The sequence below is a fragment of the Leptidea sinapis genome, chromosome Z, assembly GCF_905404315.1.
Source record: "Leptidea sinapis chromosome Z, ilLepSina1.1, whole genome shotgun sequence".
Classification (NCBI taxonomy): domain Eukaryota; kingdom Metazoa; phylum Arthropoda; class Insecta; order Lepidoptera; family Pieridae; genus Leptidea; species Leptidea sinapis.
The window spans coordinates 25,091,486-25,104,759 of NC_066312.1; the positions used below are offsets into that span (position 1 = coordinate 25,091,486).

General features: G+C 33.0%; 1 protein-coding gene across 1 annotated transcript in view; it reads right to left on the reverse strand.

Moving 5' to 3' along the window:
• Positions 1-442: 442 nt before the first annotated feature.
• The window catches only part of LOC126978808 (ras-GEF domain-containing family member 1B-like), a 33,437-nt gene continuing 20,605 nt past the window's right edge, over positions 443-13,274 (reverse strand). The window contains exons 10-14 of the mRNA XM_050827889.1: positions 12,191-12,334; positions 10,875-10,954; positions 10,221-10,322; positions 8,872-9,062; positions 443-8,055 (exon numbers count right to left, since the gene is read on the reverse strand). Coding sequence (XP_050683846.1) covers positions 7,970-8,055; positions 8,872-9,062; positions 10,221-10,322; positions 10,875-10,954; positions 12,191-12,334 — 603 coding nt within the window. The 3' untranslated portion in view covers positions 443-7,969. The remainder of the gene's footprint in view (positions 8,056-8,871; positions 9,063-10,220; positions 10,323-10,874; positions 10,955-12,190; positions 12,335-13,274) is intronic.

The window sequence follows — 13,274 nt, forward strand, 5'->3', positions numbered from 1 at the left end:
ATATCAAAGGTGTTACTAGCTTCTAAATTACCTTGATATAGGTACATATATCAAAGGTGTTACTAGCTTCTAAATTACCTTGATATAGGTACATATATCAAAGGTGTTACTAGCTTCTAAATTACCTTGTTACTAATTTCAAAAGAATCCATAAAATATACAATACTTTTAATGGTAAACAAGTACACATTTATAATAAGCTCCTAAACTATTTATGTGCAGTCATTACTTCTTAATTTTAAGTTCAATAAAAAATGTACTAACTGCAGATTTACGGAATTATTATATTTTCTTATGAAAGAGGAGTACAGACGAACGTACGTGTCACATGATGATTTAGACCCGCCTACATACCAGTGTTGTGTTGTCACACCAGAGGAATCATCCTTATCACCTATATATTGCCCATCCCAGTATTACACGATGGAAATAAAAGATATACTTTATAATACAATTTATTGAATCACATAGATAAAACATTTATTAGTTTGATAATTCATCAATCTTTAGAAACACGTATGAAACTACATTTAACTTAGTTTAACACGGGCTGCATGTAGTAGGTAGGTACGTGGTCTATACAAGAGAAATTACATTTCGTTATAATATATATAAGACGTATTAGTAACGACAGGTATACGGCTAATAAACCATATTCAAATACTGTTGTTATACAGGGTGTAACCAAACAACCTCCGAATATGGAGCTTTACGGAGCCGTTACGTGCCGTAGAGCTCTCTATATAACTGAACAATAGCTTTTTATAATTTTAGGGACTATTAATAAAGATAATTAGATAGTTATAATTAACAAACGGACCTAATAGCATTTTTATTCTAAAATAAATCTGTATGAATCTTTTTAGTCCAATTGCAACTTTTCCGATGTAGTTGTAGTTTAGTAGGAGATACACCCTGTATATCATTGATAACAATTAAAAATTTCACATATGGCCGGGTCCACATGTAATGAGCGTCAGCGAAGGACAGTTATGGAATAAATGGGAAAGAGAATCTGTTTGCGAGGTGAGTAAGAGAGAGGGAGACGTTGATCTGGCTTACGTTCGCCGTCGTTGATTATATGTGGACGAGGCCGAATTACAACATTTCACATTTTTACTAGTTTTGTTGGCGGTGACTGAAAATTATATTCGTATGATAAAAATACAAAAAATTTAATATTAATATCATTTATGTCAGTCATCGGACGAGCCCAAGCCTCACTTAACGGTAGTTCACCTTTGCATTACATAGTCAGCACTGCGCCCAATGACAAACAATTTAAGCTTGGAGTGGTTAAAACACCGCCACACAAAACCACTCATGTGGCAAATACAAAATATAAATACACTTTAATTTAAAACTAACACTTTTACAAAACAATGAATGACGAGATGAGCTCCATGTTGAACTGGAGTTACATATTAAACAATAGAAATATACATATTCTAATGAGTTATATAATTCACATAGTTTCAAATTAATTGGAGGTACGAATGGATAGTTAATTTTAATTTAGATGTTTTCAAATGCTCCTGACTTGTTGAATAGCACTGATATTATAGTATAAATGAATAAAACGCAACATAATAAAAGTCTAATCCTACATGTCAGAGCAAAGACAAAGACAATTATTGACCTTTTTAGTAAAATATCTTAAAGTGGGTTTAGTTTTTAATGATTGTCTCATATCATATAACAGAAATAAGGTAAGGTAATTAAAAAAAATGTACTACCTGTATTCGTCATCTGTAACTACAATCGAACTTAATAAAAAAATAAGTATAAGTAACAAATTTTCCACTTAGTGTGCATTATAACAGTGATGCTAAAATAAATAAATAGGTCGTGTACTTTACAATTAATAGAGTAATTTTCGTTTCCATGCTGTATATTTTGATACTATCAAGACGAAATAGTAATCAATATGGTAACACAGTGGCTGTACATCACTGACCTGTATAAATACCACTGGACAGGCTGTTCTATATGTTTGACGGCAAATTTTTTGTGCATATTTGAAGCGCCACTCGCGAGTGTCCAGAGAACTAATTTTGACGTATAATACAAATGGCTGCAAAGGAACGTACAATACTCTGAAGTATTTTTGTATTTTGAATTAATTTCGATCGTTTATTTGTTTTTTGTAAATGGTCTCCCACCATCTATCAATGTTTGCTGAGGTTGTCATCACTAGTTTTAATATCGCAGACTATCGCTACATGGCGAATATCAAACAGGCACAAAAGCACTTTGAAAGCCGCCAGTCCAGTGGTATATAATAGAGGTCAGTGGCTGTAAATCAATCAGCAACTTACAGTTCGTAAAGACATCCAGAAGAGAGTGACGGATCACTAGCACCTGTATTGTATGCCCGGACAACTAGCTAGTTCAAAATTAAGTCATCGCGCCACATTCATACAAAATATAAACACTGCATATTTCTAATATTAAATGATAAATGAAAATTGTGGTGGTCTCGTTATAAATCAGTCTTAAATTGGAATGTATTATTTAACATACGGATACCACGTACTTTGTATTGGATTCAAAGACGCACGGGATGAAACGTTCGACCACACGCATGGCCGTTTATAACTATATCGGAATGTAGGACTAAATTAATAATTATAAATAAACACTATCGCGTTTTAAGTTACAAAGTAATATCGGTAATATTCGGGAACAACTAATAAAGGCAGCATTAAACAGACTATGATATTCTGTACTAAGAAAAAAACACAGCCACATTTGGCAAGCATCGTTGTAATATTACCTTATTACAACTTTAAGTACAACATTATTTATTTATTCGACAGTGCTTTAAATAATAATAAATAAATAACTAAGAACTTACACAGCCGCTGGGTGTAATAATTATCCAAAAAAAAAACACCGAATATCAAAACGTAATTGATAAAGTTGTACTCAAAATAAAATTAATAAAACGGCGGGGCCATTCGGAATACGAGGACTAAAACGTAAGTAATATAATATAATATTTTTTGTCTGTCATTTTTATCACTAACGAGAACCTATTTACAAAGCGAATAGAAATAAAAACCATCACACTTAACAGTTACAACTAAAACTAGAGTAAGTAAAAACAATTATTGTAACACGAAAACAATTTAAATACTAGAATATTGGTGGGGCGAGAACTGCTTAAGCTAATAATAAATTAACATACAAAATATGTTTTGTTATACAATTGTCATCCGTTAATTTAAATAAAATACGTTTTAAAAGACTAAAACAATGAATTTCCACTAGCGTGACCGAGGTTCCCTATATTGGTTGCACGCGTGTTAATCTTTTACAATATATTTTATTTATATCGCGGGTTCAAATAAGTTAGATGATACAGAAATCAATAATTTATTATCCTTACGTATTGAGCCTCTTAAAAAAAAATATACATCTAACAAAGGGTTGATCTCAGAGAGCTTGTATATCATATTATATAGTCTTAATCATAAATAAAATAGGAGCTGTGTACTATGATTATTTCTTACAATATAACGATCTTCCTAAGAGCAATTAATAATGCTACCAAACGCCAATAGGCTTAAGTAAATACATTTTAAAATGAACTATATATATGTGGTAAATATTATAGTTACACTTTGTAATCACTAATTAGAGATTCGAAAATGGGACCCTTATGATCTACATAATATCATCTTTGTGTTTGAAGAGAACATTATTTTTGAATTTAAATAAAATCGCGAATAAAACACGAGTATAGTCTTAGATAGTAATTAAAAATATTTCTACTCTATTTTAAAAATTCAAAACTTTTTAAGATTCGAACGCTGCACACACTGTTCTATAACTACGAATATATATAAAATATCAAAGGTCTCACTAATTGTGTTAAAGAACACACGTTACACATAAAAGCCCAAACACGAAATACTTAGACTAAAACAATAAGATGGAACGAGGCTTGCGTATACACACACATATCTGTACGTCACTCAATGAGAGGTAGACAGGCAGGACATAATACCACACCTGTTACTTCTTCTTCTTGAAAATTCATCAGAGTAAATTTAAGAATATATGATATATGCATGTGATTCAAATATATTTTTAATACACACTATAATGTAAGAACAAAATATATATCTGTTATGTTTACATCAACGGCAGTGAGTTTGTTGCTACTTCTTCTCATTAGCTCAACCCTTTCGCGAAGTAGCGGTAGATTCAATAAGAAAAATATTTTTTTGACATTCATAAGTGTCATTTCAGTGGCCTACATGAATAAAGTGATTTTGATTTGATTTGATTTCAATTGTTTGGATATATTATTAAGATGTGATTAACGGCCGTTTCCAATATACTAACTACAGATAGAGATAAATTACTACCTTCTACTATCAGTAATTAGCTGTCAATAATCTGAAGTCATTCTTATCACCTTATATTGGGACACGTAAATTGCAATTTCCATACAAATATATATATCGCTGGTAAGCTACACGTCGCCCCATTGACAGACAGCGTGTAACGCACGTTATAGTTACCGTCGATAAGTTTATTGGGACCGAAAAGTCAACGATAGTTACGATTTTCATCTCATGTATGCCACAACCGGGGATAGACTGAATATTGGGAAACGCCGTAAGTCTCTAAGAGTAGTATCAATCTTCAATCAAACCTCTATTGTATGTTACTTGTTATGAACTTATTATACATATTATATTCCTTATTGCTATGATGTCACAACATTTTTTCAACTACTTTAAGTCACTATTTTGGCACTGAATGTTACTATATATTATACAGTGATGTAAATAATCGAATAAGAATATTAAAACTACATGCATATATTCCCCACCGCTAACACTATCGTCAAATGTAAGCCTAGGTCTTCCCTGACTAGTTCAGGATGGAATACAAAACACTTGAATTGTCAGTCACAATTTCTATCATTACCGCTAATAAAGTAAAGTAAAAGTAAAGCTGCCAATTTGAGAACTGGCAAACGCAAATTATCCTCATAAATATATCATGAGTATGTTGTAAATTACATAAAGTAAAAACCGCAAATCCACAGAAATTATTATTCTTTCATACTTCTACTGATAGACCCAGGCTTCAATTCCATATAATAAAGTCATTTTTGTAACGATTAACCCCCTTATTCATAATAGTCTGCTAACTTAAAGCATTGCTAATTCTCACTCTGTCTTCTTTTATTGACCTAAGTCAGAATGAGAAAAAACACTCCTTATAGCAGCTGTTTAAAGTTAGCGGACCATTATGAATAAGAGGGTGAGTATTGAACAGTTCGTTTTAGATTTATTTAGGTAAAAATTATTCCATCTCTTTGTTTTAATCTAAGAAACAACTCAGCAACACACATAAAACACTTGAGTATACAAAAAATGAGATCGTGGACCATAGAGACTCATAAAATGGCAATTACAATCAATACTGATACAAGGAACTCATTACGATGGCGTCATTATAGGTTACAATAAAGGAGCTGTATAGGCCGATTCACACACGGAAATGTTGTAAAGGAATATAAATATTTAATTAAAATTCTACGTACTAGTTAGCACTTCTAAATGATGACGTAAGTATTATAAAGATTTTCCACTAATTTTTGGTGCCGTTTGTGAAGAGACCTTATGACGTGCGTCTATTACGCCCGTCCCAAACTATTAAATTGAATTTTTTATATCAAATGAACAATATAGTCACAGGCCGATGAAGTCAACTTGTAACCAACCTATTATTAAAATGTCTAAAATATGCTCTAAATTTTAACTATCATACGTTAGACCACGCGATAATTCAAATAATTACTGACAATGATTCTCTCTACAAAATATATAGAATTTGTCACCAAACTCCCGTTCATATGACCAAATTGTCTGCAATGTTAATTTAAGCTTATTAAGTAAAATGCTGATAACTACATAAGATATCTTATTGCTAATATGCTATGATAAGTATATTATTGCTTATCAAGTTCAAGCAATCATATTAATGTAGATACTAACGAAATAATTAAGCTGTGTCAAAAAAAGAAATATATTGTTTCTAGTTCTTAAAAGTTTTGTAATACTATATAATAGAATGACAAAAATCAGTTCTGCTTTAACTTCAAACTCTTGTAAATTAACTCAATGTTATTATTGTAGCTATTAATTTGAATAATAAATTAAATAATTTTAAACTTCGGTACGTTATAACGATATTGTTCAGGTACATTATATTAAATTTTTAACCAACGTGATATTGATTGTAACACAACTATAAAAATATATTAAATTTTCACATTGATTATTAAGTTATTTACGTTAGTCTTTATTTCTATTTTACCTCTCTCAATACTTAATAAATAATATTGAAAAATTACGACAGATTACACATTTATAATTTTTAATATGAATTTCAAATCATGATAAATTTTAATTAACATTAAATAAATGATTTCATTCTTGAATCACATTTAACAAGGGCCAGCCTTCGTAATTAACTTGGAATTACCATATAAAATGCGAGTAATTTCTCTTAGTTAAATGGTACTCTTAGGGGTGTTTCACAAAGTTTCAAGTAAAGTTACGAATAGGCTACCTGCTACCTATCTATCAAATAAATACATCATCGTTTCACAATGTATAAATAGTGTTATTTAGCAGGTAAGCGCCATTTTTATAGGATGGATCTAGTAGCAGATATCATAGTTGTCACAGTAACAACTTTTACCTAGCCTATGAAAATCTGCTACTTTTTTATACATTGTGAAACAACCCTATATAATCATGTATACTATGATAATATGTATTTATAGTGTTTAAGGACCACATGCATATGGGTAAAATTATTGACGATATAATAATTATATTTTAATTTATTACTTATGTTGTAACTGTAATATGATATATTTTTTAAATACTTAGAATATCCTAGATAATAATTTATTTCAAATAAGATTCACAATTTTTATATATTTTTGTCACAAGAATATATTATGTAATACTGTTTAGATGTAGATATATTTGATCAAAACTAATTTTTGATATCGCAAGATACTTCAAAATCTTTAATATTTTATTTTTATATAAAAAAGATTAAATACAATCATACCATTTTTAACCAATATTGTGCACATGGTAATAAATTCCTGACGTTAAATTAGCTTACAAATTTTTCTTGCAGATTTTTTTTAATGTTAATTATAAATCATTTACTTCTCACGACTATAATCGGAGCCCTTAGGCAGATATTGTGAAAAAGTCTTACGCTTTGACGCTGTTACTAAAATATTAATTGCTGTGTGCTTGCTAATGTTTAATAATATAATAATAATAATATTTAATATCTTAAAAGCACAATACAATAAAATAAATACATGTTTTGAGCAAAAGTACATTTGATCCGTCAAGACAATTAATTGTAAATCACTGGAATATTGTGGTTTAAAAACAAAAGAATATATTCAGAACATATGGAAACAATCAAATTGTAATGGTAAATGATACCGAAGAATTATCATCTGCAAGCAGTCAAGAATGTAACTCAATACTAATTCATATTGAGTGGAAAAAGTTTCGAAACAGTTTCAAAAATCATTTAAGATAGAAATTTATTTACTAGTGATGTGCCGTTAAACTGTTTCACTATTGTTTTGTCAAACAATTGAAAGTGCACTATGGGGCGACAATTTAAGTAATCGTGATTAGCGTTACAGATTGAACTGTTGTAAATGGCCATAGTGATGGCTACAGTGATGTACAGAGGTGCTTATAAAAATAATAGCCTTTTCGATAGCTCGAGATATTATTCTTAATCATATCGAGTTCCATATTGTTTAAACACTAATTAAAAACAAAAATCACTCGGCACTGGTATTGGGTATTTAAATGGATATGAGAATGTCTCACACTTGTTTCGGCTTGTACACAAGCTGGTGGAATTTGGCCGAAACGCAGAATATCGGGTAATCTTACGAGCCTCCGCGCAACCGCTTCAGACGATCCTTCTCCAACTGATCGACCGGGGGTTCTCGCTCGTACGATGTCAACTCTAACCCTGAAATTAAAATTAATACTGTATTTTAATGTATAACATATTATAAAAATATTTTCGTAAAAATTAAACTAATTTGATACTTATTAAATATTAAAAATATAAAATACAAATAATTTATTATTTTATAATATTTCAACGCAACAACTTGTTTACATTTTGAAAGAGCGTCATGTCAATTCGATTTCATAATATGATTGAGCAGGTTATTAACTGTAACGTAGATGATCCTGTAGATGGAGCTACAACCTGAGAGTTGAACAATACACACCAAGATTCATGAACGATACGTCACTTGAACGGTTTGTTCAGTGGAATAGCGCTCGCACGGAACCGGAGAGGTCGCGTCCAGAATATGCTAACTTTCTTTTGTCATGTTTCCAGAATTATATAATATGATCACTACAAAAGGTAGGTACTGTTCTTGCGGCAAATTCTTTTTAGTTTTAATGAAGTCATCGATTTTTATCAGGTAATAATACTTTAGTAACATTAGCATAGTATGAAATTGAGAGAACGTTGTAGCAGGCTCGTGTTAACAGTTGACAGGTACCTTATCTAAATGTTGTGAGTTTTAATGAGTGTTGATTCCGCTAATATTTGTCTTCAAACATTCGACACATATTACGCCTCTACACAAGGCATCCTCAGAAGATATAGACTCGCCAAACTCTGGCACGAGACTGAATTGAATGAGCCAGAAACCGCTCTTTATACCCTCGTCGCATGAGTTGGCGTGCTGTGATTGGTTGGCTGTTGTGACCCCCGGAAGTGATACGTAACAATGGTGAAGAGACCAAATTTAATTTAGACAGGTACCTTGTTCGGTGAGCGTGGGTCTCTCAGTGAGGAACCGCCAGGCGGGCGGATGAATGTGTCCGGGGACCGGAGGCGGGGGCGCCACGCCGCTAGCCCCGCCCTCAGCGCACAGCTGCCGCCCCGCTAGCTGTCCGCTAACGTGCCGCGCAACTAGCGAGCACTTTGCAAAGTTAACGCGGTTCCCTGCCATCCTGCGTAACATCATCAACATTTCATAACCACACTTTTTAATTGTCAAGACTATTATTACTCAACTGAAGAACTTACGTTTCGATACGGATCAATATAAATACTCAACAAAAACACAACCCCCACAAACCGATTAACAGTGGATGTCACACGAGCGTCGCGTGACAAACAAAGGTAGCAAGCGACAGCAAAATGGCGCCGCCGTGTCAGCGATGCGTTGCGTAATACGTTATCGTATTTCTACTGATAACATGTGCGTAATGCGCTTAAAAGTTATATATTTATAAGTATAAAGATGTCTTTTTTACTGATTTATAATTTATTTCATAGAGAAAATCTTAAGCTGATAGACCAACGGATAGACAGGAAAGTCTTAGAAATAGGGTCCCCAACTTCTATAAGATCACAAAATTATCGATTAGTGGTAGCATCAACTTATACAGCTTGAATTCACTGTATGTGTAAATATGCTTAGTAATCATGATCATAAATTGCGGAGATCCTCTTATGGTATATTTAGGTATATGTATAAAGGTGACAGCAAATTTACTAAGTGCAGTTCTAAGCTTTGCGCAACAACAAATTAGGAAGCAAAATTACTTCCGTGTATTATTAATATAAGATGAATATAAAAAGGCCGTACCCTGGGCACACTATTCTTATTATATGCTCATCCAAACCATTTTATACTTTCTATATCTTGCCACGCCATTAATATCTGACGGTGACAGTGTCACCTCGACTGGACACTAAGCTACACTACTACATACAGCATATCATATTATCTAAACATACAAATAAAATTAGAGTGTCTATTTGTAATATTGAAATAACCGTTTTTTACTACATGTAAATGAATATATATGCGGTATTTACACCAAAATACTTTTTTTTTTACAATTTTTGTCTGTCTGTCTGTTTGTGCCGGCTAATCTCTGAAATGGCTCGACCGATTTTGACGGGACTTTTATTGGCAAGTAGCTGATGTAATGAGGTAAGTTAGGCTACGTTTATTTTAGAAAAAAAAAAACTTATTTTAGAAAAATTAAGTAATGTTGCAATGTCCAAGAGACGATCTAACTCTAAATATAATTTATATGGCAAAGCAACGTTTGCCGGGTCAACTAGTATTACAACATAATATACAGTGGAATACCAACTTGATTGGCGATCCTTGATTAGCGAAATGCAGGTCGCGACACGTGACTGATAGCAAGGGCACCGCTGTCTCCGTTGGAGCAGCCGCCAGCGCTGCTCGGTATCTGCACACAAAAATAGTTCATAGTACTAAGTGCTATGGATCAAAATACAGTCCACTTCTAAATCTAACGATAAGAAGCATATTGATTCGAGTTTTCTTTAGTGTTAATTCCGCCAATATCTGTCTCTAAACAATTCGACACGTGTTTCGCCTCTACACAAGGTATCATCAAATCATTTGTATAAAAATGAATCTTTAAATTAGTATAAGAGAATTTATAAAGTTTTGATCAACAAACCAACTATATCTAAAATAATGAATGAACCATTATACTTCATAGTTTGTAAACAACTATTTTTTATGGAGTGCCAAGGAGCTCCTTAGCTAATTTATTCGTCTAGAAAGAGTCCCTTGCTGTTAGACAACCGATAAAAACAGGCCAGGAATATTAGTTGAGTGTGCGTGACAAGCTACGTCTTACACTCGCGATACGTATGACAATGTAATTATGACTATCGATAAAAGATGAAATATCTCAAATTGAAAAAAAAAATGTTTGAATATAATATATTATTAGTTGATACACATTAAATCATATGGTCTTTCAGCTCACCTGGCGTGGTTACCGCTGGGTTCAACGCAGAGTTCCAATTGTTTCAGCTGCTGACCACACACTGGCGACGTACGACCCCACTATTAACAAATCAATATGGTATTTTAGTTATTGGCGGCGAATCAGGTCAAACACTCCTATGTACACATGTGGCACATTTACCAATGGCTGTAGGGAGTTAAGAGATCCAGGGCTAGGTAATACACTTGACTTTGCTTGAAATAATTTATTCTTACTTCACAATATCAATAAGGAGTACAATCTGACTGTTTAACTTAGATACTCGTCTCATATATTCAAATTCAAATATTTTTATTCAAAATCACTTATTGAACGTCAAAAACTACCACCCATTCAAAAGACACTGCCACAGACCTGAGAAGAATGGGCGCAAGAAACTTTTATACATTTTCCGGGATCATATAGTAGAAGCATATACATCGCCCAACAAAAGAGTTACTAACTCGACCCAACCGAGTAGTAGGCATAACAAGTTTATGTTTGTTCCTCGTGTTAACATCATGTATTATATAAAACACATATCTCAGATGATGGACGTGACATCAAGCACGTTTGTAAGGAATGTGTTTTGTATATTTTTAGGTCTTTCTGCGTCTCACAGCCCAGATAAAAAAGAAAATGTACAATTTATGATGCCTTAATAATGCCCTAAGTACAAGTGCCATATTAATCGGTCGAATCTGTTGACTTATACTCTAGTTATGGAAAAAACCAGGTGCTACCATTAAAAGTTCAAAAACGGGAAATATTCACACTTATCATATACAGTGATTAAGTATATTATAAATGGTCTGATAGCTACTCCGTATAAATCATTTCGCTGGACTAGGCAAGTTGATTTCTTCTACAACATCGTAGCGTAGGGCGCGGCGTAGCTCGGTTCCGAACCAAATCGCGGACACAATTAACACTATAAGTTTTAAGAAGTTGTATAATAATATGTTCGAGTCTTAATGGAAACGATTGCAGTCTTTTTGTGTGTGTTAGTGCCGTGTCGCGTTCTAAAAGACACAATTAGGCCCGCACGCCCGGTGAACTTCCACTCCCATACTTAAAACCAACGTGCAATACCGGCTTTTCCGCTGCGTTTCATTCGCTTTATGAGCTATACAGAAGACTGACGACCAGCAATCTACAAACGCACTTTTTTTTCCAACCGATATGACTCAGGGAACTTAGACCTAAGAATAGATCATACACGCATCTTAAAGGCCGGCAATGTTTCTCTTGACTCCTGGCATTGTGGTATATATAGCCTCTTGCCTATTTGCCCCCTTAATTAAAAAAAAACTCACAGTTTTCTTGAGCCTGGTTATGGGCGACATATTGAGTGCGCTGATAATCGACATCAACGAGTTGAAGTTGCCGAGATTGAAGCACTCGCGGCCGGTCATCACCCATTGCTCTATCACCCGCGCCCTGTACTTGCTCTTAACAGACTGAAATATAAAATTAAATTTTATCACAATTTATTTCTTTAAGGCAACTTTGGATAACCATGTAAGATAATTTTGGAAGTTCTTTAACCCCTTCTTAAGAAAAAATCGTAGATTATTCGATACAAGATTTGGCTCGTCCCACTCCTTCTTATAGCCTCTCCCAAATCCTATTTAGTGATGGCAAAAATTATATAAAAAAATCTTGCCGATTTTCTTTCCTGTTCTTTTTAGGCCGTTCATGTAAATCTTAAAATTGTATAATTAAAAGTATAAATAACTTGCAACATAATTATAAAATGTTGCAACATTATGAATTATACAGCGTTCAGAACTTTGGTACTACAACTGCCAGAACGAGAGATTTATCCGAACATCCACAGATAATTAGTATTGACTGTTAAGTGTTATTGCAGCTCTGTGCCAACGAATATTAAAAAGTAATTGAAATTAAAGGAACATAGTTAAACACATGACACTGAATGAGTATGAATACTTATAAATTACCAGTTCACTTGGGGAACTTGTATTTTTAGCTTCACGATTATGTAGGAGTCAATGTGTTAACTAATAGATTCTTAATAGATTCTTCGATGGTATCATTTTGGTGAAAACCGAGCAAGTTCTTATTTTTTCTGTCTGAGTTTTTATCTTTTTAATAACTGTTTATATTGCGCCGACATAGATAATAATAACGATTGATAATATGCGGTGAGTATTACAATATATCGAGGATTACAGGAGCAGCTATGAAGTTGATAACATTTTAAATATATAGTTTGAAATATTCTCGTTTTCAAGAAAGGCTAAAACCAGATATTCAAATATAACAAAATATTTTTTGGCCTTAATTTCTACCCAGATACACGATTTGGGCAGATATTGGTGGTATTTGTCTAAGGAATGTGAGCAACACGTAGGAATTGACACCCGCAGTGCTTTC